The sequence below is a fragment of the Macaca thibetana genome, chromosome 2, assembly GCF_024542745.1.
Source record: "Macaca thibetana thibetana isolate TM-01 chromosome 2, ASM2454274v1, whole genome shotgun sequence".
NCBI lineage: Eukaryota > Metazoa > Chordata > Mammalia > Primates > Cercopithecidae > Macaca > Macaca thibetana.
In genome coordinates, this window is record NC_065579.1 from 97,471,280 (window position 1) to 97,498,914 (window position 27,635).

The window sequence follows — 27,635 nt, forward strand, 5'->3', positions numbered from 1 at the left end:
TGTTTTCCCTTGTCAACTCTTGCCTTATTTTTTAAGACACTAATTAAAATTACTTTTAGAAAATGTTTGTTTCTTAAACATGCTTGTCAAACTTGCCAGTTTTCTTATTACTGACCACCAAAAAATTGAACTAATTTTTTTTTTCAGTTTGCAAAAATTTAGTATTTAAATTCTCAGCCTTTGTAATATAAAGTCTAAATATAGAAATGGGTTGTTATGAATGACCCTGACTCATTTTATATCTCAATTTATTTTCTTCAAGTTTCTCTTAAAATGAAAAAAAAACAAAAAATGAACTGATTTTAAAGTTTGTGAAGAAAAGTCACAGAAACTTAATTTTGTTTCTCTTCTTATTTTGTAGATACCCATGACGACATTGAAAATGAATTTTTTGTATTCACCAGATATTCTTATATGAGAAGATCTATTTCAAACAGTCTAAATATTTTTTCTTCTGTTGGACCAGCATGGCGGGATTTAAGCGAGGGTATGATGGAAAGATTGCTGGATTATATGATCTGGATAAAACCTTGGGTCGAGGCCATTTTGCTGTGGTTAAACTTGCCAGGCATGTCTTTACGGGTGAAAAGGTGGCAGTAAAAGTTATTGACAAGACAAAACTGGACACTCTAGCTACTGGTCATCTTTTCCAGGAGGTGAGATGCATGAAACTAGTGCAGCATCCTAACATCGTCCGCCTTTATGAAGTTATTGACACCCAGACCAAACTATATCTTATTCTAGAACTTGGGGATGGAGGAGATATGTTTGATTATATAATGAAACATGAGGAGGGTCTTAACGAAGACTTGGCCAAGAAGTACTTTGCTCAGATAGTTCATGCTATATCTTATTGCCATAAACTCCATGTGGTTCACAGAGACTTAAAACCAGAGAATGTAGTCTTCTTTGAAAAACAAGGTCTTGTAAAGTTGACAGACTTTGGGTTCAGCAACAAATTTCAACCAGGGAAGAAGCTCACTACAAGCTGTGGATCTCTTGCATATTCTGCTCCAGAAATTCTGCTTGGTGATGAGTATGATGCACCTGCAGTAGGTAGGTAACCTCGGTCCAGTATTTGGCCACTTGAATTCTGCCAGCTAGAGTTGGTCAAATCAGTTGTTTATCTAAAAATGATTTCTAGAGAATTTAATTGGCCTTAACTAGCAAATTGGGTTTCATAAATGCCATATATTCCTAAAGCTGGCAATTTGTTGATTTCAACTTTTAGATGGCAAATGTCTAAAGTATATTTGTGAGTACAAAGGAAAATGAGTAAGTTATCATTTAAGGTAATCTCTTTTCTGTTCATTGTAATTTTTTTCTTAAGGTCCAAATGCTTTTCTTATCTTAGATTTTTCTTTTAGTGGCTGTCTTTAGCCATTTCCTTTCTGTGCATATCCTCTAACAATCATCGGAGACCCATATTGGAAAGGTACTGTGAATATTACAGTGCAGTGTCAATAATTTGGGTATTAGAATCATTTATTAACTGTGAACTTGAACAAGTGCTTGACCTCTCTGCTTCATTTTTTATCCATAATATAGAATTGAATCAGGTACAGGTGTAGCACTCCCATATTATCTTGTTTACTCTTCACAGTGACCTGTGGGGTTGTTATTGTCCATCTCATTGTTCAGAATAGGAAACTGGCATACAGAGGCTTTCTGTATGGTGGATTCTGGAATTGTGGTACCTTTGACATTCCTAACTGCCTTCTTTCCCTCTCCACACACTTTGTGCTCTTTCACTTGTCAAGATTTATCTATTTGTGGTGAAAGTATTTACTGCCTTTCAGTTTGTGTAAACTTTGTCTCCTTGGGATTGTATTTGTTTTGAAGTTCATGTAGGAATTTGTTCTTAATTTTTTTAAGGATTTGTTGATCAGAAGGTGCAGTCAGCTTTTTGTTAGTTTAATCTTGGAAAAAATGTACTAATATTACATGCACATGATGTCAGATTCATACATGTAAGTATTCTGCTTGCATTTGTGGTAACTTGAAATGCAGGTTAAAGGATTAATGACGGAGGTGCACTTAACGTTGAAGAGTGTTGATGTTATATCGAATACTTTGTGCACCAAGACACTGATTTTCATGTTAAGACTATCATGTTCTGGAAAAGAAAGGGGTAATGAGCGGTTTCTGCCTACTACAGATAACTAGACTTCACTGAAGTCTTTCCTTAGAATATTTGAGTGGAGATTTTTGATTAATGGAGCCATTCTAATCAGACAGTGAAGCCAGGAATTTCCAGAAGAAGAAACACAAATGTCTACACATGAAAAACTCTTGAACTTCATTAGTGCAAATTTAATAAGAGTATCCTATTAAAGATAAGGTACTCTTTAAAATCTATTAAACATAAGATACTCTTTCATACTTTTCACATTGGGAAAAACTAAAGTCAGACAAAACTAAGTGTTGATAAGACCATAGACTATCAGAAACTCTTACACTATTTAGAAGACAATTTGGCAATGTCTGGTAAAGTTAAAGATGTACACATCTGGTAACCCAGCAATTCTCTCCTACATATGCACTCCAGAGTAACTCTCACTTATGTATACAAGAGATTTTCAAAGAACGTTTTTAACAGCATTATTGAATGTACAGCAGGGGAATAATTTGTTAACAGTATTCATATTGAATTCTATATATGGTGAAAATTAAACATTTTTGCCAGCATGATTGAATCTCACAAGCATACTTTTTAAGGGAAACAGAGCAAATTGATGAAGAGTACATACAACATGTATATAAAATTTTTTTTTTTTAATTTTTTGAGACAGAGTCTCGCTCTGTCACCCAGGCTGGAGTACAGTGGCACGATCTCAGCTCACTGCAAGCTCCACCTCCCGGGTTCACGCCATTCTCCTGCCTCAGCCTCCCGAGTAGCTGGGACTACAGGCACCCGCCACCACGCCCAGATAAATTTTTTTGTATTTTTAGTAGAGATGGGGTTTCACTGTATTAGCCAGGATGGTCTCGATCTCCTGACCTCGTGATCCACCCGCCTCGGCCTCCCAAAGCGCTGGGATTACAGGCATGAGCCACCGCCCCAGCCAACATTTATATAAAATTTTAAAACATACAAAGCAGTGTTATATATTATTTACTAGTATGTGCACATGTATTACATGTAGTAAACTCTGAAGAATGCATGAGAGCAAGATAGGTTACTTCTAAGGGGCAGGCATATCTGTAGGCTTTCAGCTGTATTGGTGATGTTTATTTTCTAAGTTGGGTGGTAGGTACACAGGGGTTCATTGTTATGTTCCTTTTTCCCCCCTTGTATCTTAAATATTGCAATAATAAAACTTTTAAAAAGCTATTAAAAAAGGAAAAGAAAACCACTTGGGAAGATGTTCACCAGTCTAATAAATGATTACCATGTGTTGGTGAAGTAGGCTTGGATGGAGTTCATGGGTAACATTTTCATTTTCGTTATTTATAGTTATTTCAATTCATACTGTGTGATGTGTGATTGAAATATGGAATTGCTATTTTAAAAAAATGGACAGGTGTCTTTCTGTTAATGTACTATTAGTTTATCGTGCCAAAAGTAGTCTGATTTTTCACAAATGTTTACTAAAATGAGCATACACAAAAATTAAAATCGGACATATTTTGAGATGTTAATAAAAAAACTTTGATTCTTTTTTTTTTTAAATAAGTGTTTTATAGTATGCTGGTCCTCTGCATTGAGAATTCGCTGAGGAATTGTCTATTTTACTATTCTTTTCAAAAAATCAGATTTGATTTTACTTATCAACTATACTTTTTGTTTTAGATGTCTTTTTCTTTATTCTTTCTAGGATCTTTGAGGTTTTCTATTTTTTAATAGCATCATGTATCAAAAGCTTATTTCTGTGTGTCTTGATTTCTAACAAATGGTTTATTAATGCTATTTAGAAGACAATCTGATGTGTACATCTTTAATGCTATGTGATTTGATGCTATATGATGCCCTCTCCCAGAATCTCTGAGGACGTCCTAGGGGTTTCACTCTGCAGTTGTTGTTCATTGCTAAAATTTATCTTTGGTTTCTTATTTAACTGAAAAGTTATATAGAAAGGTGTTCCTTTTTAAAAATTCAAAATGGATAGATTTATTTTTCTCTTTAGTTGTCTGTTTTTTAACTTCTAATTTTAGTACATTGAAGTTAATTTATGCCCAATTGGTTTCTGCTTTGGATACTATTTTTAGATTTTCTTTGTGGCTTGATACATGGTAATTCATACCATGGTGACTATTCTTCATGTGATTAAAATATTTGTATAGTTGGAGTTTTTATATATACTTAAGATTATGCATTATGCAGTTTGTTCCTTTGTACCCTTACATGTTTTTATTCTGACCTGTGATTTTCTGAGAGAATAATGCTAGTCTTCTATTCTGATCTGTGAATTTTGTAATTTAACCATTTTTTACTTTATACATGGCATTGTCAAGCTTTGATTGACAATAAAGGTATTAAAAGTTTCTAATATATTTTACATGATGAGTTATACCTTTCATCAATACGAAAGTATACTCTTTGATACATATTGCCTTAAAGTCTGTTTTGTCATTGCTTTAAATTTATCCCTTTTAAACAATAAAGGCATACTTCATTTTATTGTGCATAACTTTATTGCATGTCTCAGATCTTGCAGTTTTTTTGTTTATTTACATATTGAAGGTTGCCGCAACCCTTCATCAAGCAAGTCTCTTGGCACCATTTTTCCAACAGCATATGCTCACATCATGCCTCTCTGTCACATTTTGGTAATTCTCAAAATATTTTAAACTTTGTCGTTATTTATTTTTTATGGTGATCTGTGATCAGTGATCTTTAATGTTACTATTGTAGTTGTTTTGCAATGCCAGACACAGCACCCATATAAGACAGCAAACTTAACTAATAAATGTTGTATGTGTTCTGACTGTTTCACCTACCAGCCATTCCCTCATCTCTCTCTCTCTCTCTTCTTGGGCTTCCCTATTCTCTGAGACACAACAATATTGAAATTAGGCCAGTTAATTACAGTGGCCTCTAGGTGTTCAAGTGAAAGGAAGAGTGGTACATCTCTCACTTTTAAGTCAAAAGCTGGAAATGAATAAGCTTAGCGAGCAAGACATGGTGAGCCAAGATAGACTGAAAGGTAGGCTTCATGCACCTAACAGCCAAGTTGTGAATGCAAAAGAAAAGTTCTTGAAGGAAATTAAAAGTGCCACTCCAGTGAACACATGAATGGTAAGAAAGTAAAACAGCTTTATTGTTGATATGAAGAAAGTTTTAGTGGTGTGGGTGAAAGATCTAGCCAGCCACTATTCCCTTAAGCCAAAGCCTAATCCAGAGCAAGGCCCTAACTCTCTTCAGTTCTCTAAGGGCGAAGAGAGGGGAGGAAGCTGCAGAGGAAAAGTTTGAAACTAGCAGAGTTTGGTTCATGAGGTTTAAGGAAAGAAGCCATCTCCATAACATAAAAGTACAAGATGAAACACCAAGTGCTGATGGAGAAACCAGAAGATCTAGCTAAGGTAATTGATGAAGGTGGCTCCACTGAACAACAGATTTTTGATACAACTAAAACAGCCTTCTATTGGAAGAAGATCCTGTGTAGGACTTTCATAGTTAAAGAGAAGTCGGTGCCTGGTTTCATTGCCTCAAAAGGTAGGCTGGCACTCTTGTTATGGGTAAATGCAGCTGGTGACTTAAAGTTGAAGCCATGCTCATTAACCATTCAGAAAATCCTAGGGCCATTAAGAGTTAAGTCAAATATACTCTACCTGTGCTTTATAAATGGAACAACAAAGCCTGAATGACAACACGTCTGTTTATAGCATAGTTTACTGAATTTCTTAAGCCCACTGTTTGAGACCTACTACTCAGAAAAAAAGATTCCTTTTGACATACTACCACTCACTGACAACGCACTTGGTCAGCCAAGAGCTCTGATGGAGATGTACAAGGAAATTGATGATGTTTTCATGTAGATAACACAGCATCCATTCTGCAGCCCATGGATCAAGGAGTAATTTCGACTTTCAAGTCTTACTGTTTAAGAAATGCATCTTGTAAGGCTATGTCTGCCATAGGTAGTAATGCCTCCAATCCATCTGGGCAAAGTAAGTTGAAAACCTGGAAAGGATGCACCGTTAAGACCATTTGTGACTCATGGGAGGAGATCAGAATATCAACATTAAGAGGAGTTTGGAAGAAGTTGATTCCAGCCCTCATGGATGACTGTGAGGGGTTCACAGTTTGTGGAGGAAATAACTGCATATGTGGTGGAAATAGGAAGATAAATAGAAAGGGAGCCTGAAGATATGACTGAATTGCTACAGTTTCATGATAAAACTTGAATGGATGAGAAGTGGCTTCTTAGGGATGAGCAAAGAAAGTGTTTTTTTTTTTTTTTTTTAATCTTAATTTTTTTAAATCCATGAACGCAGGTGAAGAAATGGTTTCTTGAGATGGATTCTATTAGTGAAGATGCGAATATTGTTGAAATGACAACAAAGGATTTAGACTATTAATGTAAACTCACATAGTAAGTTTGATAAAGCAGTGGCAAGGTTTGAGAGAACTGACTTCAGTTTTGAAAGAGGTTCTGCATTTCTACTGTACGTAAAATGCTGTCAAACAGCATTACATGCCAGAGATAAATCTTTCATGAAAGGAAGAATCAAATGATGCAGCAGACTTCATTGTTGTCTTATTTTAAGAAATAGCCACAGCCATGCCAACCTTCAGCAACCATGACCCTGATAAGTAAGCAGCCATCAACATCAAGGCAGGAACTTCCACCAGCAAAAAGATTATGCCTTGACTCATTGAAGGCTCAGATGATTGTTAACATTTTTTAGAAATAAGTTTTTTTTTTTTTTTTTTTTCTTTGAGACCGGGACTCCCTCTGTAGCCCAGGCTGGAGTATAGTGGCATGATCATAGCTCGTTGCAGACTTGAACTCCTGGGCTCAAGCAGTCCTCGCACTTCAGCCTCCTGAGTAACTGGGACTACAGGCGTGCACCACCACATCCAGCTAATTTTTAAAGTTTTGTAAAGATAGGGTCTTATTATGTTGCCTGGGCTGTTCTTGATAAAGTTTTTTTTGTTGTTTGTTTGTTTTTTTTAATTTTTTGCCCGTGACACAGCCCCAGGAGATTCTGAGAACATGTGCCCCTCGTAAAGTATTTTTAAATTAAGGTATGTACAATATCTTTTTTAGACATAATGATGTTGCACATTTAATAGACTACAGTATAGTATAAACGTAACTTTTTATGCACTGGGAAACAAAAAATTGTGTGTCTCGCTTTATTGCAACATTTGCTTTATTTCAGTGGTCTGAAACAGAACCCACAGTATCTCCGAGGTATGCCTGTGTATAACAGTATTTCGTGTCTAATCTATGAATCAGTCTTTGAATAGGTGAATTTGATTTATTTATATTTAATATTACTGGAGTGTTTGGACTTGTCCTATCTTATTTTGTGGTTTTCATTTGCCTTATTATTTATTACCTTTTCCCATATTTTGTTAGATTATGCAAGCTTTCTTTGCTCTTTCCCCCGCGGTGGTTTGCATGATGTGTAATCTGTTTCTTTTTGTGTTGGTGTCCACCTTTAATGTCTAGAGTCAGACAGTGTCCACATTATTTCTCCTACCCTACAAATAAGAATCAGTTTGTTTCTACTTCTTTTTTGGTTAATAACATTCTTGTTTGCTTGTGTTTGTCTGTAATAAATACTTACTTTTTACTTAATTTTATGAATTTCCTGGCCTCCCTGTCCCTTTCTTGGATTATTTTTATTTTGCTTTGTTTTGTTTGTAACCCTTTCAGAGAGGATTTTTGAAAAATTCAAGTCCTTGTGTGTCTAAAATGTCTTCACATTTGAATGCTAATTTGACTGGATATGGAAATATATATTCAAAATCATTTTTCTCCCAACTTTGAAGATATGTTTTTCACAGATATTTTTCTGTCATCTTTTTGCTTTTAAAGTTGTCGGTGAGAAGTCTGATGCAAGACTAATTTTCTTTGTAGAACTACATTTCATTAATTCAGTGGAGCGTATTTTGTTTTTCTTATTTTAACAGTTCCGAAAGTGCTTCATTAAGCAGGTTTTCTTGGGTGCTGCTGCTTCTGTTTGATGAACTTGGTTCCTCTCTCTCATTTTTCCTTCGTTCTTGGGGGTGTTAGTTGTTTGTTCATCTCTGTTTTTGAGATTTCCAGATACTTTGCTGTGAATATGATGTCTGAGTACTCTAGGGGATATGGGAGAGGAGCAGGGTCATACAGCTAACTGGGAAGCGCTGGTATCAGGTCTTACTATTTGTCAGGTTGTTAATACACCTCTTGGACACCATCCCTCTCTCTCTGTTCCTAATGTCCACAATAGAGAGGAACATCCTCAACTTGATGAAAAGAATCTACAAAAATCCTGGAACACATGTCTGCATGGACATGCTTGGTGCTAGTGTAGAATTATAAGGTAGGAAATTAGTCCTCAGTTAATCCTTCTAATGGTTGTCTGGGTGCAGTTCTTTCCTGTTTCCAGTGTGCATCATCTAGAAAAGAGCACCACAGAAGCCCCCGCTAGCTGGATTTTGGGGCTCTGGTTTCCTCTTTCAGTCTGATCCTGCCTTCTACCGTTTCTGTCATATCTAGGGATTTGGAAAGAGGAAGGGTAGCTAGATCATGCTCATGCACTATTGATTCAGTCAGCTCTCTGAGCTTTCAAGAATGTGTATTAAGTTGATTTCACAGAGTCAGAAAGGATGGGGGGATAAAGGATCTGTGGGAAAAATCCTGGAATCTCTCATTGCAGTCTGTGGAATTACTGTAGTAAGAGTGCAGTGCAGTGGTGTACACCGTGGAGAACTCATTGCTGCTTGTCACATCAGGTTATGCAGTGGAAGAAGAGACAGGGCAATGAACCTGTGCCTGCTGGGTCAAGACAGGTGTAATGTCTTTGCTCTGAGCGACCAGGCTCTGCTGAAACCGATGGATGCCTGGCTGCTTGTCCTGTGGTGTGGCCTGCTTGTAGTGAGGTTCCAAGTGAATTTCTTGATAAATAAAGGTTTTGTCAGAGCAGGATTAGGAAAGAACTTACTCTTTAAAAAATTGTACTTTAAAATTTTCTTCATTATTATAGGAACTCTAAAATGGGAAAATTGTTTCTTAAATAATAGATTCACAACTTTTCAATAATTGTAAAACCCTGACATTATTTATGACCTTTTTCTACTTTCCTGAAAATTCTTATTTTCAAGTTAAAATGAATTAAATTTGGTATTGAGAACTTCATCATCTCACCTAAGGTTTGGAGTCTTCTAGGATATTACAGATCTAGATTTAAAAACCTTTATTTTAGGTGTTTCCTAGTTTATAGACTATTTCAAAGATGAAATATTCAGTCTCTGCATTAATTCTTACTACCAATTATGCAGTAATCAATGAAAGCTGTGTTACTTGAAACATGGCTCCATATGGATACAGTGCAAATGTTTGGATTTAGATTAAGTCTTGAATATGCACAAAAAGCCTATATACACTCTCTACAACATTTCTCATGTGCAGTTCAGCATTTAATGGAAGTTGTTTAGAGTCATGGGGTGTGTCCTCACACATATTGGTGTGTAAAAAACTAAACATCTTTTCTTTATACTCTGTATTTTGTCCTACATTAAAATATTACTCTTTGCCTGCTCCAACTAAACAAGGAATAGAGAGGAACATCAACTTTTTATATGAAGAGAATCTACAAAAACCCTACAGATAACATCCTACTTAATGGTGAAAGACTCAAAGCTTTCGTCCTAAGTTGAGAAACAAGGCAAGGATGTACACATATCACTTTTACTCAACATAGTACTGAAAGTTATATAAAGATGGGAGAAGAAGAAATAAAACTGTCTCTGCTTTCAGATGACATGAATGTGTATATAGACAATCTCATGGAATCTACAGAAAAATTCCTAGAATATCAAATGAATTCTGCAATATCACAGGATATTAGATCAACACAAAATCGATTGATTTTCTACACTGATAATGAATATGTAGAGACTGAAATGTAAAGTCATGCCAAAGAAAGTGAAATACCTAGATACACATCTAACAGAACACATCTAACGAAAAAATAATATTAGTGATAGAAATCAAAGAAGGCCTAAATAAATGGAGAGACATATGTTCATGAATTGGAATACACCATAGTACAGATGCCAATCTTCCCCAAATGGATCTATAGGTTTAACATAATTCCTGTCAAAACTCTGCAGGGCTTTTATAGACATAGACAACATTATTCTAAAATGTGTCTGGAAAGGCAAAGAACCTAGAATAACTAAAACAATTATGAAAAGAATAAGGAGAGAAATCACTACCACAGACACTCTGACAAATAGTTTGACAGTTTCTTATAAAATTAAATATGCTCTTATGAAACTAAATATGCAGTTGCATTACTGGGTGTTTGTCCCAGAGAAATGAATACCTGTATTCACAAAAATCTGTACATGGATGTTCATAGCAGTTTTATTTATAATAGCCATAAACCGGAAACAGCCCAGGTGTTATCTTTCAACATGTTAATTGTTATACTGTGGTGTATTCATACCATGGAATACTGTGCAGCAATAAAAAGGAATAAACTATTGATACAACAACTTGGATGGATTCCAAGGGGCAAAAACAATCATCTCAGGTTGCATGCTATATAATTCCATTTATAAAATTCTCTTGATATAACAAAACTGTAAAAATGGAGAACAGATTGGTGGCTGCCAGGAATTAGAGATGGTGGTAGGTGGTGTGCATGTAAAAGATAGCATGAAGGAGCCTTGTGGTGATAGAGCACTTCTGTGTCTGGTTATACAAATCTCCACATGTGATAAAAATTTCATAGAAACTACATACACAAATACATGTGAAATGATGAAATCTGAATAAGCTCTGTGGACTGTACCAATGTCAGTTTCCTAGTTTTGGTATTTTACTATATTTAAGCACGATGTTACTGTTGGGGGAAACTGGGTGAAGAATACATGAAACTTACCTGTCCATTTGTTTTGTTGGCCACTGTTGTGAATCTGTAATTATTTCAAAATGAAAAGTTTGAATATAGATACATATTATTCATTAACTGGAAGGCAAGTATCCCAGTGTGGGTGTTTCTGACTTACTGTGTAGTGTGGTTTTCATTTTTAGCAGTAATGCCTGATGATGGTCTGGGAATGAAGGTCGATGTGACAGAAACACACTATATTTTGCAGTGTGTTGCATGCTAACAAATGTCAGTCTTACACTGGTATTTTTATTTTTAAAAAATAAATATAAAATCAGATAATCAGCCGAAAAATTATCTCTACTGAGGTGAGAGCATTTACCCCTCACCATGTTAAAAGTATGTACTTGTATTTTATTTATTTATTTATTTAATTTTTTTTTTTTTTTTTTTTTTTTTTTTTGAGACGGAGTCTCGCTCTGTCGCCCAGGCTGGAGTGCAGTGGCCGGATCTCAGCTCACTGCAAGCTCCGCCCCCTGGATTCACGCCATTCTCTTGCCTCAGCCTCCCGAGTGGCTGGGACTACAGGCGCTCGCCACCTCGCCCGGCTAGTTTTTTGTATTTTTTTTAGTAGAGACGGGGTTTCACCGTGTTAGCCAGGATGGTCTCGATCTCCTGTCCTCGTGATCCGCCCGTCTTGGCCTCCCAAAGTGCTGGGATTACAGGCTTGAGCCACCGCGCCCGGCCTGTACTTGTATTTTAGAGCACTGATTCTTAACTTTTTCTGAGTCATAATGCCTTACAATGTTCCATAATGAGGAAGGATATAGAGTTATCTTAGAATTGCATTCTTAAACATCTTTCTTTATTTGGCTTAACTTACTACATGTAAAGAACATTTTAAAATCCGGTATGCATTTAAAAATTGCTATCCTGGTCTATCTGAAATGAATTGCCTTGTCTTGTGAAAAGGTAAATTAATAAAATATAAATTGAGACATTCTTTATAGCTATTAACTTACTGTTTCTTATCATTTGTATAATATGCCAGTTTTTGGAACTCTTCACATAATCAAGCCAAGAGTTGTACTTAAGACTGTAATTTCTTTCTGTCTACCCTAGTCTGTGATAAAATAGCTCCTCAGTAGACTCTTCCCTGTAAAAGAGTCTTTTAGAGAATTTTGGAAATGGATGTCCACCAAAAGAGTTGTGATTGTAGCATTATGTATAATGTTAAAATGCTTAAATATTTTTTAAAGGATTGCTCCTGCTTGTAAGATAGTACAGCCTAAGTAAGCCGTAAAACCTTTTGATAAAACTTTGAACTATTTCAGAAGGACATAAATGAAGTCAGGCCTGGTAGTGTGTGCCTGTAGCTACTCAAAAGGCTGAGGTGGGAAGATTGCTTGAGCCCAGGAGTTCAAGGCCAGCCTGGGCAACATAGTGAGACTCCCTCTCTTAAAAAAAAATTTTTAAAAAAGGGTCATAAATGAATCAGAAATTTTCTCTTTGGTTTATAAATAATCTGCAGTTATAGCTGTGTGTGGTGGCAAACACCTGTAGTCCCAGCTACTCAGGAGGCTGAGATAGGAGGAAGACCACTTGAGCCCGGGAGTTCTAGGCTGTAGGGTATTATGCTGATCGGGTGTCTGCACTAAGTTGGACATTAATATGGTGACCTCTCGGGAGCCAGGGTTACCTCTAGGCTGCCTAAGAAGAGATGAACTGGCCCAGTTCGGAAATGTAGCAAGTTAAAACTCCTGTGTTGATCAATAGTGGGATAGTGCCTGGAAATAGCCACTGTGCTACAAGCCTGGGCAAGGTAATGAGGCCCCATCTCTTAAAAACAAAAAACAAACAAACAAAAAAACCCTGCTATTATAAGTTATACAGGAATCGGTAACACCTTTTATTTCAGATTCCAGAGATGCTATTAATGTATTTACTTTTATAGTCCTTCCCAAGTGGCACCAAATTTGAATGTGTAGTTTCATTTCCCATTTTAAGTTATTGTTTATTAGAAACATGTTTTAGTAATGTTTCAGTTTTTCAGAGGACCTTCTCTTCCCAGAGGCAGAATTTAACTTTTATATTACTTACTCTTGTACTATTTACCATTTGGATATACAGGCCCTTATGAGTTCTAGATTAGAAGACATTAGGCTTGTGTCACAGGGACTACTCCCGACTGTGGAGTTTGGGATTATCTATTTTAAAGGGATGATTTGTGCCACTTCTATGGTTAGGAAAAGAAGTTTGATCTTCTTTAAAGTAGCACGTCAGTAAGTTTTATTAAAAATAATACCTGCATGGATAAGTGTGCCCAGCACAAACTGCCTTGCAGCCTGGAGCCCAGGTATGTGTAATACTAAAATTGTCAAGAAATGAACAACATATCCATAGAAATGTAGCACACACCTTCCATAACCCAGCTGCCAAGTGAAATGTTACATACTCTGAAAGATACTTTATGCATCTGTGATGTTATCACTTGTCATATAAAACCAGAAGGAAAAAATGAAAATCTTTTCCTAAGCTGCCTGAAATTTCACATGCCTGTAAGAAACAGATATTTCTGAAATCACAATTAAAAATTGATCTGGCATAAACCCTCTGTAAATAAAAAGTATTTAGAATTAGTAAAGATTCTTGAGCATGAGATGTTTATGGGAAGTAGTCTATAGGTACCATATAGGTGGGTTTTTCAGTCATATAAAAGTATTTGAGCAGACTGAAAAATATGATAGAAATAATTTATGTGTTTTTTATTTTCACTGATTTTTAGCTGTGGTACTTATTGTTCTCACTGTGTTATAAGGCTCAGATCAAACAAAATATATGTTAATACAAATGTATAATTTATTCTACTTTAGTGGTAGGGTAAGATTTAAACTGGTGGCTCTCAGTGGTCACCATCCGTCAGTTTCACCTGGGGGAGATTTTTCAAAAATACCTATGGGCCCCACCCCCAGAGATTATGATTCAGATTTACGTGGCTTAGGCTCACATTCAGAAGCTTCCATGCAATTCTAATATGCATCCAGCCTTGCCTACTGCTGATTTTAACCTATAGAATCAAATATTTTTAGATATTAGTGGAAAAAGATATTTTCAACATTTTAAATCCTGATGTTCTTTAAAAATTGTTTTTAACTTAAGTTTAAAGAGTAAAAGGGAATATTTCTTTTTTGACGTTCATAATTGGAGCTTAATTTTTTTTCTTCTTCCCTGCCTCCCATTTTTAACCACTGTCTGCTCATTTAGGGATAAGTGAAAACCACATTTTAGACCCCTTGGAAATTTTTTCTGATGTGAAACTTCAAGCTAGACCCTCCCCCACACACCCCCTTTGGAAACTCCTCTGCATTGATTGCTTGTCCTTTCCTCTTCCCTGAGGAGCCCAGAGACTGTCCTGCCTGCTTCCTTTCCACTGCCATTCCCTGGAGCTTCTGATTAGTGCCCCTGGTCCTCTGCAAGTCAGATTACCACCGCCTCATTCCAACTCATTTTCTTGGGTTCATAGTACCTTTGCAGTTTTCTAAGGGCTCTTAGTGCCTTTAACTAGAAAGGGATTTTTTCATTTTGTTTGTTTTAAAAGGGTCCTTAGTGCCCACCCCCTTCTTCTAAAATCCTGTGTAAAATGACAAGTTGTGCACAATTGATTATTGTAAGTTCTAGTACAGGAACAAGAACAAAAACGAAAAGTTAATATTTATATAAATTTCAAAGCAGAACTCATGCGCTGAATCTGGGTAGTTTGAGTTTCCTAATGGGGCTGACTGGCATAAGTGTGTGTATTTTAGAAAGACAAGAGAAAGGAGGGATTTTAGGGGCAGGTTTTCTTTCCTTTGTTTCTTCTACCACAGTTCTCTGATGTGGAAAGTTCCAGTTGAGAGGAGGATCTGGGGCTTTGGGCAAGAGTATGTCGGGAATTGCAGTGGGGAGCAGCTGTAAGGAGAGAATTCCTTGGGTCAGCAGACTAAGGTGGCACTTTCAGGTAACCCCTACTCATAAGGAAAACAATGTTTACCCTTTCTTTGTACAATTCAAGTTGGATCATGTTATTTCTCTGCTGAAAACTATTTAGAGACCTTCCATTTCAGTCTGAATCAAAGCCATCATCCTCACTGTGGCCAACACAGCCCAAAAGATTGGCATCTCCATTTCTTCCCAGACTTCCCTCTCACTACCTTCCCAGTTGCTCCCTCAGCTCCAGCCATGCTGCCTCCTTGCTGTTAGGCACACTCCAAGCCTGGTCCTCCCTCAGGGCCATCCATCTCCCTCTGCTGCCTAGCCACTCTTGCCCCTGATTTTCTTGCCTACATGTCACCCCTCAGCGAGGCCTCAGCTTCTCCAGAGGTGTAGGACCCCAGCCCTGCCTGTTCTCTTTCCCCACTTGACTTGCATCTCTGGGCTCTGTTACCTCCATTTGTGAAATGGGGTTCGTAGTTCCTGCCTTTAGGATTGTTGAGGCGATTAAAAGAATGAATGTAAGTAAAGTACTTAGCATAATGCCAAACACAAAATTAGCCCTCAGTCCATCAGATGTCACTGTCTCAGTGCTGCTGCTGTGGGAAAAATCACAGGATGCTTTATGTTTCTATGGTGTTGCTGCTGTGGTCCCAGAGGGACACTTAACATTAGACCCTGGCCTCATTTTCCTTTCCTGCCTCTTTCTCAATGTGGGAGGAAGTATATCCGAGATACCCTTGTCCCCTTTGGAAATTTGTCCTCGGGAATTTCTGAAATGTTGGCTGCCGTGGGAAAATGGGGAGGAAGGGCAGGCCCGGGACCTTTGCTCTTGTGTTTTTCTCACATGTTGTTTTTAGTTGTATTTAACTTTCAGAATGTTATTTATATTTAGGGAATAAGTTAACTTCTAAAGTAGGGATTTTTATTTCTTTTTTAAAATGTTAGATAAGAAATGACAGTCTTGGTGTTTATTTGATAGCAGATTAGTTTCTTAGAACTTCAGAAAGGCTTTTCAAAACACTCAAAACAGTAGCTATTTTTGTACAAAAATACATATGGAAACTGAATCAACTTACCTTAGGTCATAACATGAGAAACCTTTAGGGAGTTGAAAATGCTAAATTTTCTTTTTTCTTTTTTTTTTTAAAAAAAGCTTTTTGAGGTAAGAAATGTATGCCTGTTGAAGAAGAAAGATAAGTTTGCAATACAAAAAATCAGCAGTTAGAGCAAACTTTCTAACACAATAAATTTGGAATCCTGTTATTCGCATTGCATGTTGCTGAACAGACTGAACTCTAAAAGTTATTTTAGTGTTTTAGAATGTACTAAAGAATCGAGCCGGGTGCGGTGGCTCCACGCCTTTAATCCCAGCACGTTGGGAGGCTGAGGCAGGTGGATCACATGAAGCCAGGAGTTTGAGATCAGCCTGGCCAACCAGATGAAACCCCGTCTCTACTAAAAATATAAAAATTAGCCAGGCGTGGCGGCATGTGCATGTAATCCCAGCTACTCAGGAGGCTGAGGCAGGAGAATCGCTTGAACCTGGGAGGCGGAGGTTGCAGTGGACTGAGATCATGCCACTGCACTCCAGCCTGGGCGACAAGGCGAGACTCTGTCTCAAAAAAAAGAGAATTGGTTTGTTTGTTTACACACAGGCTGCTATGCTTGATCACTCTCTTGTGCTTACTGAGAGGGGCCAGGTGGGACCGGTTAGTGACTGGTCTCAGTTCCTGGGGAATCCCTGTCCCAGCACGTTAGGAAGTTGTATGTGTGGTCATCAGGTTGATCTATTAGCCTTATATAGAGTCGTAATTAGAAATTATTTCTAGTGTAGTGTAAACAGTGTCTAATTTAATTATTTTTAAAATTTTAATTTAGATTTTAAACTTTGAAACCCAAGAAAAAAATTATAGGTTCTCAGCCTTTGTGATACTGTGTCTGGTGAGTAGGAAAACAACACCTTATAGAGTGAGACTCTCTTCATAGATATATCTAAATCTTGGCATCTGGGATGCAGCCAGGCACAGAGTAGGTATACTATTTTGCTGAGTAAAAATAAAAGAGGGGCTGTGGATGGCTAAAAAAGGAGGATGATGAAGTTAGGAGAACACATGCCCTGATTGCCCTTTCTCTTTGGAATTGGATGGGGCAGTGCCAAGCCTGCCTCACTCCAGATGGCTCACTTGTCCCCCTTGCTCAATAGTAAAGTCCTTGAGAGAGGGGGCTGTGTGTTTGTTTATATTTTATCAGTGTCCTATCACCTGGCAAACATGACAAGCTCTTAATGTTTATTTAAATTAATAAATGTTACAGAGATGAACCAAGGAAATGAAGATTACATTAATTGTGGTCACCCTCCGTGGCTCTTCCTGATTTCTTTGCTCATGTCATAATTCCTTTTCTTTGCCTTGTATATATTTAATGAGTCCTAGACTCTTAGAGGACCCAGTGAAAGCTGTGGTTCCTGTCTTTAGAGAGATACAAACATACATTTTGGGTTAGTTTCAGAGGTGTTTGTTGAACACTGTGAAGCCCTTTCTGGATCTGATCTTGCAAGCTTATGAGGTTGAGTAAAAAGTGGACCCACAACTATTTGGATGAACACAAACAGTTTTGAAATAAGCTTTGGAACATAAAATACACGTGTAAAATAGTGTTCTTATTTTTGTGCCTTTGAATACGTGACTCGTTCATTGTTGTTTTATATACTTGATCTCCCATTTTCCCTAGTGTGTTTTAAATTTCATAGATATGACTTGAGTAGGAGATTGTAACGGAAAATTGGAGGTAAGGTTATAAATGGATCTGTTTCCAAAGGAAACATCAAGTCATTGGGTACAGTATTCTTTTTATTTCCTAAAGTCAAATAGACTTGTAGATGTTTGGTATATTTTATATGGTTTTCTTAAAAACCCATTTTGTATAACAGAGTTTGTATGTAGCAACTCTCCACTGACATTTGGAGGCCCTTGTTAGAGTTTAAAAGAGACTTAACATGGATTGAGAGCTCCAGTAGATGGAAGGATGCCCCTGAGATGGTGTCACTGATTCATCACCATGTTCCAGGTTGTGAGTCTCAGCTTTGTATTAAGTAGTGATTAGTTTCTAGAGGACCGAAACTGGCTTAACAAAGTGTTTCGTGTATATACTAATGTATACACTAGAACACCCATCAGTTGATTTACAATGAGAGGTATTAAATGTTAGTCAACACCAAACTTGTATTCTTGTATCAGAGTGGCTGGGGTTTTTTTTTCCCCCCAAATTTACCTCCTTTCAGAGTTTTAATAAGATACTCTACCAAAAAAACCTGATAATTTTTGTGTAATATACGTTTAATCATTTTTAGGAACATTTGTGATCCATTGAAACTCCCGAAGTCACACTTTTAAGATTCTTATGGATTTTTGCTTAAGGTCTAGAAAGGGCTCTTATGACATCAAATTTCAGCTCATGTATTCCTGTTACTCCCAAAGCTTTTCACAAGGCTTTTTTTTTTTTTATAGTTATAGCAGAACCTTCAGTTGGCTGAAACCCATTATGTTCCACCTGGAGACAGAAGATTCCCTTGTTTTTAGATTAGTTCTAGTTTTGTACTCAGTTATCAGTTTGTGAGGTACCTTGCCCTCTATCCCATGCAAGGCTGTATTATCAATATCAGTAAACAACTTGATACGAATTTCTTGGATTTACCGTCTAGCTTCAGTATCAAAATGAATTTATTAATTAGTAGAGGCAAGAATAGAGAGAACTTGAGTGTTCCCTGACTTTGTAACCTTTGACTCCTCCAGCTGTTGTCAGGAGAATAAAGGGGGCAGCTTTTCATATGGTAAGGAGGCTTTCCAAAATTGTTTTTATGTTACTTTATGTAAGATAAACAGTCTTCAAAATCCTTGGCTATCCGTGAATCTTACCAATTAGAGGACTGCCTATTGATCACTTATCAGTTTTTGAGTTGTCCTAAACCCAGCAGAGCACTAGGAAGCAAGCAAATAAAGACTCCTGGTAGATGAAATGGACTGTCCTAAGTCCACGTACAAAGCTCATTTATTTTGCTGGTAGCTATCATTCAGGGTCTCACTCAGACCCTTATTTAGTGAATTTTACGTATAATTCTAGCAAGTTCAGTAAATTTGTATTTCCAGCTGTCAGCTGATAGGTAACAGGGACTTCCTAAAGTCAGGTGCCCTGACTGATAGCAGCAAGATGAGAAAGAATCATGAAATCATCATCGAAAACTTAAAAAACATGGTGTGCGCCTCTCCTTGCCACCTGAAGCCCAAGTGTTTAACAGTGCTTCTGGGCACCTCTGGAGGTAAGGCGAGGCACCTACTTACCATGGAAGCAGCTCTAAAAGGAGAATCTTTGATGGAAGATAAGATGGAGGCATCTTTTAAAGCCAGGTAGTTGTTACTTTCTGTGTGAGTGAATGAACAGAGGTGAATTTTGGCAAGTCCCGGGACACAAAGTGCAGTGGTGCTGTCTCACCTAGGTCCCTTCATTGCCAACCTTTTAGGTTTCATTATGATTATATCTCAGCACCTAGCACAGTGCCTGGCAAATAGTGCTGCCACACATTTTTTGAATATACATATCAGTGTCTGCTTTGTGGTTTTTTGGCATACAGACTGATGCCCCCATGGGCACCACTGTATCCTAGCATGGTTCTTCAGCTGGTCATTCTGAATGATGCAGAAAAAAGAACAGGGTCTAATCATTTTAAATTCCTCCATTATTAGACATCATAAAAGGAAGAATTAATAAATTGACTGGAAAAATTCAACATTTGGAGAAGAAATGATTGATTTCTATGTATGTCTATATCAAAGTAAATTCCAGGTGAATTAAGGATTTGTATATGAGTAATTAAGAAAAAAAGCGAATATTCATACTATCTTGGCCTTTCTAAGCAAGAGTCATAAGGAATAGGGTAATAGCTTTGATTGCAGTTGATGGATGTAGTACACATATTATTTGAAACAAAATTATAATGCAAACAAGTTGGGGCAATATTTGTAATATAGGAAATAGTATTCTTAATGTAGAAAGAGTTCTTACAAATCAATGACAAACTCCCCTATAGACAAATGAAAAGAGAATTTATTAAAGAAGTGATATAACTAGCCAGTTAAAGAAGAAAAAGTTTAACCCTGCAAATAATTATTCAGGACTTAGTAGAAAAGCTACAATGATAAAGACTGTATTGGCAAAGGGTAGACTGGTAGATCTGTGAAATAGAATAGAAAGTCCATAAATAAACCTACACATATGTGGCCAGTTGATTTTCAACAAAGGTGCTAAAGCAATTCAATGGAGAAAGAGCCTTTTTTTCAGCAATGCTGTGGCAACAGTTTGATATCCATATGAAATAAAATGAACCTTGATCAGTACCTCACGCCATTTGTAAAAACTCAATCTGTGTCATAGATGTAAATGTAAAATGGAAAACTATAAAACTTCTAGAAGAAAACATAGGGGATCTTTGCAACCTTAGCTTAGGCAAAGATATTCTGTACAGTACCAAGAGCATGATCCAAAAAAGAAAAATTATGAATAATTAACCAAAAAAGACATAATATGGCAGATAAGCACATGCAGATGTTCCACACCATTAGTCATTAGGGAAATGCAAGTTAAAACCACACCTGTTAGAATAGCTAAAATTTTTTAAACTGACAATACCAAGAGCTGGCAAGGGTGTGAATGGAGCAATTGAAATGCTCGTACATTTCTGGTGGGAATGTAAAATTGTATAACCAGTTAGAAAAATCATTTGGCAGTTTCTTAGAAAGATGAACATACACTTACCCAGCAGTGGCCCAGCAAACTCACTCCTAGGTATTTACCCAAGATAAATGAGAATTTATATTTATACAAAAGCCTGTACACACTTTTTTTGTGACTTTATTCATTACTGTCCCAAACTGAAATAAATTGTGGAACATTTACACAATGGAATACTACTCAGCCATGAAAAATGGTGACCTATTGATGTGTACAACAACATGAGTGAATCTCAAATGCATTATTGGGAAAAACCAGACGGCAGAGACTACATACTCTGTGACTCCATTTCTAGGCAAAACTTGCAAGGACACACAATAGCTGTGGTTGTCAGGGACTGGGCTTGGGGAAAGGTTGACTACAAAGAGGTACAAAGGAAATTTTGGGGTAATACAGCTGCTCTGTATCTTGATTGTGGCATTTGTTACGTGACTGCATTTGTGAGAACTTGGAGAAATGCACCCTAAAAATGGTGAATTTTGTTGTATATAAATTATACCTTAAAGAAATTAGGGAAAAAATAATCAGGTCAGTATACATTAAAACAGATCTTTATAATTTTACCTAATAGGCTAATAGTAAGGATTATCTATGGTGTTGGTGAGTAGGGGGCCCTCCCACAGGCTGCTAATAAATCTTACTGGCGTTAAATATGCACTACTTTCATAATCTGAAAAAAGTAGTGTTAATTTGAAAAACAAGAAATGTGTGGTTATATTTGAGAGAACTTTTCTAAAATTTTAATATGAAGGAAAATCTGAAAGTTATAATCCTACATGGAACCAACCAGGTTGTGTATTTATTGTAATTCCTAGAAAGATATACTGATTTTTTTAAATACAGGAAAATAAGTTGCATACATTTTAAAACCACACGTCTCATTTAGGTATTATGCATGGAGAACTAGCCAAAACAAACATTTCAAGAGCTAATATTTTGAATTTTGAAATTTGTTATATTAAATTTGCTATTTAAAGTTCATTTCTCTTTATTCTCAAATGAGGAAGTTAGTTTCCTGGCAAGCTTAAACATTTTAGAGAACCCTGCATAATGTATCTTCTGTTAAAGGACATACCTTGCTTGACTTTTATCCCCAGTGCCCAGAAAGCTTTGTTTCATTAAACTTTTTTTGCTTTTTGAAAGAGAACCCATTTTCTTAGCCTGCCATTTGCAGCAGGTGATTTTTATCAACTGGTGTTTTAATAGCTTGTATATTCGTCTTATGTTAGCACACCTTGGCCTCACACAAAAGACTGTGTTTTTAACATCAACTTAAGAAAACATCAAAATACTCCACTAGCTATCAAACTAAAACATTTAGTTGGTGGACACTCCAAATGTATAAAATGCTAATTCATATAGGTCTCTAATCTAGTTGCATTTGACTGACTAGACAAATAGAATGGGACATTTTTAGATGTGGTACTAAATTAAAATGTTTCTTCTTTCTAGTTTAAAGTTAGGCATATACGCCTAAAATTGCATTGCATTTGTCATAATCTTGTGGGAAATTTGAAATGTGAAATCACTGCTTGAAAGTAAATTTAAAAAGTCACTCTGTATCCCTGGTGAAGCAGTTCTCCAATGGGTCCCCCCTTGGATGAGTATCCATATTGAAACTCAGCTAAGCAGCCATCAGAGGATTTGAACCAGGTCTCTCTGAAGCTTTAGGCCAAGCATGCTATTTTCATTAGGGCACACTGAAAGAAATCGCCCAAGTATGATGTTTTCGCCATCTTATCTTTCCATTTTCATTTGTAAAGTATTGTTCCTGAGTGGTACCAGTAGCAGGTTTGTAAAATGATTTTATGAAGGAATGCTGAGTTGGTAGGGTGTCTGCTCCTTGTCTGGTTTGGATTTGTGTGAATGTGTGCATTCCCACAATATATGATTGATAACACTTTGACTTCTTGAACTTTTTCTGTTTTACTTGAAAAAACAAGTTTTCACAGGGCCTTAAACAGGTGACTGAAATAAACTGCAGCTTATCTTCATTGATTTATCCCACCACAGTCTGCTCTGAGCACTTCTTAGTCTCCTTTTCCTCTTACCTTTTTTTTTCTCCTTTGTGTGTCTGTGCGTGTGTGTGTGTGTGTGTAGGATTGGGAATAACCACCACCTTCCTCTGTACCCTAAAACTCTGCATCAGCTGCCTTTTGACGGAGCCCCAGAATATTTGCAGAACTCTTTAATTTCAGGTTTTCATTCAGCAAACTTCTGTTGAGCAGGCCCTAGCTGAGTGTAGACTAGTGCCTGCTCAACAGAAGGCCCTATTCTGCACTCACGGAGCTCCAAGTAATGGAGGGAAATAGAATATCTGTTATCACAGCCCATTGTGATGATGCTGAAATTGTTAGGTAGCCCAGGTTTCTAAGTTGGAGGACAGTGTGGGAATACCTTGGGGAAGATGAAGATCATTGGAGGATTTTAAGCACGTGATAGAGTTGGCAGTGCCTCCTTGATCTGGAAGTCAGAGGACCCTCAGAGTAGGGAGTCTGGAATGTCTCCTAAGTTTACATTGTACCGACCAGGGTAGATGGGGAGAAATAAACTTGGGGGAAAAAATGATAAGCTTAGTTTTAGCAGCATTGATTTTTGAAGTCCCCAAGGGACATTTAGATGAATTAAGGTCAGGGAAAGGAGTGTTTTAAAGTAGGTATCAGATGATGGCATTCATTCTTTTTAAGGGGGGAAAAAAAACCATTTCCCTGTTAAATAATAAAACCTTGCTTCTAACTAAAGTATTGATAAAACTAGGAATACTAGACATATCAGAAAACAGATCTAAAAAACTTGTGCAAGTTCTTCATTCCTCTTCTGTTTCTTTCTTATGCTGTTCAAATGACCTGACCGTTTTCTGCTTTTGGAATGCTTTCTAGTCATGTTCCTTAAAACTAACCACTGATCTTTTTGGAACAAGAAATAATCATTAGTAACCAAAGCTCTACATAATTTTGAAAGCAGACATGTAGTTCTTCTGTGTAAATAGGAACTCAGATGGATAAACGTGGGCAATTAGGTTTCTGAGTGTTGTACAGAAAACAAAGGTCCTAGGTTTTATTATAGAACTCCTGGGACCTACACACTTCTGAAACAATACTTGCTATTCTAAGAAAGCACTGCCTTCTGCATTAGTGTTAGGTCTTATGTCAGTGGCTTGTGACCGTACTTGGAACTGAAAAGTGATTGCATAAATCCTGGCAGCTGTTAAGTGGTCTTGTAAAAGGTGCCCCATTTTATCTGCTGTGGTTTCAGAACATTCTACTTCTATTGCTTCTTTCATGATTTATGGCTATACTGATAAAAGAAAGCTATTAAAAGGAAAAAATAGAGGTTTCTACCTAAAACTCTTCTTCTGGTCTTCCCATTTTTATTATTTTCTAATCCTCTTTTGTTGTATAGATAATTCACTTTAGAAATGACTTTTTAGGAAACCTCTCAGTAGTCCTGAAGTAGTCCTCCCCACGCTGTTGGCATTTGCTTTTCCTCAGATGAATGATTAGCATGTTCTTTTACTCTGTTTTGTTTTCATTTTGATCTTAAACTCTACCCCAACCCTAGAAATAGCATACTTCAGTTATATTATTATATATAGACCTGCTGAGTGTTAGCCAGATGAGACTTCAGTGCTCCTTTCTGTGACCTCATTTCCTGCTAGCTCGAAGGCAGCCAGTAAGGGGAAACTTGTAACTCCCACCCTTTATATTATCAAAAACTTCATTATCTCTTCACTCTTTCCTATAGTTCCACGAGGTGGGGTTTTGTTTTTTAACCAAGCCGATTACATTTATTAAATATTTCCTTTTTTTCATTTTTATTAACCAAGCACGTATAGCTGGGTCTGAAATAAAAACATACACTTCAGATAGTCGTATCTATATGAAATTTGATTCAGATGGTTGATGTTTGGTAACCCGTGGATCTTTAATGTGAATAGACAATTCCATTAACATTTTTTGGAAATGATTATAGCGTAAGGTCCCCTGTACATTTTGCTCCCTTACACCCCCATCCCCCATTTACGGTTTCAGTGATCCCTTGCAGTCTTAGGATCTCAAGCTGAGGCTGTGGTCTATACCTTAGGAGTTTGTAGTTTTGTTAACATGTTTTTTTTTTTCTTACGGAAAAAGATAACCTAAAATATTCTCTAAGATGAACGGTTTTTCTTTTTTCTTAAGAGATGGGGTCGGGCTATGTTGCCCAGGCTAGAGCACAGTGGCTATTCACAGATGTGGTTTAGCACACTGTGGCGTCAAATTAAGTGGTCCTCCCACCTCAGTCTCCCTACTAGCTGGGACTATAGGCATGCACCACTGTTCCCGGCTTAAAATGAATGTTATATTAAGACAGATACCACTTCCCACCCCCATTTGTGGAGGAATATGGTGGATAATTTTTGTTGATGCCATCCTTAGTCCTATAATACCAGATGTCTAATTCTGGGGACCCAAGCTCCTGAATCATCACCTTTTTTTAAGAAACCTCAGTTACTAAGAATAAGAAGCTTTCCCTGTTTCTTCTCCCTCTCATCTCAAACCGTATTGGCTTTGTGCCTCCTTGAACTTACCTACTGTCTCTTTCCCATATCTGTTTCGCTAATTTCCACTGGAGCATCCTTAGTGGCTTAGGAGGCTTGTAAGGGCAAGGGCATCTCTCATTCATCTCTGTCTGCTATGCCAGGAACAGTGCCTGCCACAGATGAAGCAGGGCAGGGCAGCAGCAGCCACCTTTGAATGTTTTCTCTGTGCTGAATACTTAGCATGGATTCTGTTTTAATTCATTTAATGCCCACAGCAGCTTTACAGGAAAGTAGATGACTATTAGTACTCCCATTTTAAAGATTGTGAACACATTTTAAAATAGTTTGGTTAAAGTCATAGCACTCTGTTTAGTGGCCTGTTTTTATTCTTTCCTTTGGACCTTGGGATGAAAAAGTAAAATTATTCAAAGACAAAAGTAAAGTAAGAAGAGAAATAAAAAGTATGGAAAATAAATATATGGAATAAATGGCCCCTTGAATAATCACATTGTCTCAGTGGGAGAGTCATTTGCCCTCTCTGAAACTTAGTTACCCTGCTGTTCTTTTCTTGTTTAAATGCTTCAAATTATGTCATTTAGCTTAGCCAACTACTTGACATAGAATTGTATTTCTGTGTTTTTCAACCTTTTAGCATGTCTATATTTAGAAATTATTTGAGCCTTAACTGGAAACTGCGGTTTTATGTTGCTTTTCTTCTTTTTTATTCTTCTAATTGTGTGTCACATCATAACAAGCAGAGTGTGTTAAGGTGATTGAACAAATCATCCTGAAGAGAGAATTTCCAAATAATTGAACTTCTTGTTGTTTGTGAGGCTAATCTTTAACAGAAAAAGAAAGTTTTCTTCAGTCAAATAAGAATGTTGGGTAATTGTTAGTTGATATTTATATTGTTCATTATATTTTAAAAATGTTATTTTGAATAATTGCACTATCAGATACCCAGTTTGGCATGGACAAGAGGTAAAAAACCAAACTGGTTTATGCACAGTTACAGTATGAGATAGTAGAGGAAATAATGTAATTAAACTCATTTTATAAAAGTTGATGTTTTGTAGGACTTATATGGAAAGATATATATTTATTGTATTTCAAATACATATGTATTAGTAGTTAGGTATGATTATAAGTAGTCACATTAAACATTGTCAATATTTGAACAATAGAAGAAAAAGTTTTTATCTACCTGGATTTTTATTGTTTGTGTATTTTCATTGTAAGCCATTTAAAATCATCCCCTTTTTTGCTGTGGAGGGGTAGCCAAGTATATATTATTTTTTAAAACTTGGTAGGTTACCCTCCTTGTATAATGGACATAGTTGGAAAGGTGGGATTTACTTTACAGTGAATTTCTAGAACATAACTTTTTGTAAATGAAGGACACATTGCAATAAAGGGAGAATAATTGTAATTGCCACTTGTTCACAGTGGTGGCTTGGGAGTTGGGACAAGTGACCCAAAATAGCAGGTTCAAGTGGTACAAAGAGGAGGATTTAAGTTAAACATCAACTGTATAAATGTCCTTTAAAAAAATCTTAAGGTACTGCTAGGACTGGGGTTATAGATTGTTTTCACTGGCTATTTAAAGAATAGATGTGACTAGTCACCATTATTAAGATATGTTTGATTTTTGAATGGGGATGGCTCTCTGGATTCCAAAGTCAAGGCAAAGAAATGAAAGTGAGTGGAGTGGACTCCTGAGTCAGCTTGCTGTCTGGGGACAGATAATGCATGCATTCAAAAAGCAATGTCAGACCTCTTAGGGACACTGCAGAGCCAAGGGTTTGGACTGAATGATCCACAGGTCCCTTTCATCTTCATTTATGTAAATGTTTAATTTCAGTCGGTTTTTTTTCATCTGATTCATTAGTTTCCATCAGAGTATCCTTAGTAAAATTTATTGTACATATAAAAAAATCAAATTGTGTGTAACTTTGGGTTTCTGCCTTTGTGGCCAGTCTTTGTTTAGTTTGAACCAAGGAAAAGATATTTTATTAAGTTTTAATTATCTTGGGAAATAACATGGAACCTACATTATTTTGGGTGTTTTAAGTGTAAATGGAAACAGCAGTTGAATGTTAACAGATGTGATGACAAAGGCCGTGTGGTCTGCCCTTCCATTCTCTTTTAAGCCTTTTGTGGTCTAGAATACTTCTTGAATTGGTTTCTAATTATGTGAATGTTTATATTTATCATGTCTGTTCTTTAGTTTCTGGAATGAATGAATGATTTGTGATCCCTTTCCTAAGTCCTTTTCATCTTAAAAAATTTTTTTTCATCTGAACAAAAGATCATTTTCCCATATGATTGATGGATTTGCTTTTTATTTAATGATGAAAGAGGT

The 27,635-nt window shown here is 36.8% G+C and overlaps 2 protein-coding genes across 4 annotated transcripts in view; one reads left to right on the forward strand and one right to left on the reverse strand.

Annotated features, from left to right (window-relative positions):
• HIGD1A (HIG1 hypoxia inducible domain family member 1A) overlaps positions 1–27,635 on the reverse strand; it is a 1,051,097-nt gene that overhangs the window by 508,997 nt on the left and 514,465 nt on the right. The window lies entirely within an intron of this gene.
• SNRK (SNF related kinase) overlaps positions 1–27,635 on the forward strand; it is a 63,091-nt gene that overhangs the window by 17,590 nt on the left and 17,866 nt on the right. For all 3 annotated transcript variants that reach the window (XM_050780377.1, XM_050780376.1, XM_050780378.1), the window contains one exon: positions 362–1,056. In XM_050780377.1, coding sequence (XP_050636334.1) covers positions 468–1,056 — 589 coding nt within the window. In that variant the 5' untranslated portion in view covers positions 362–467. The remainder of the gene's footprint in view (positions 1–361; positions 1,057–27,635) is intronic.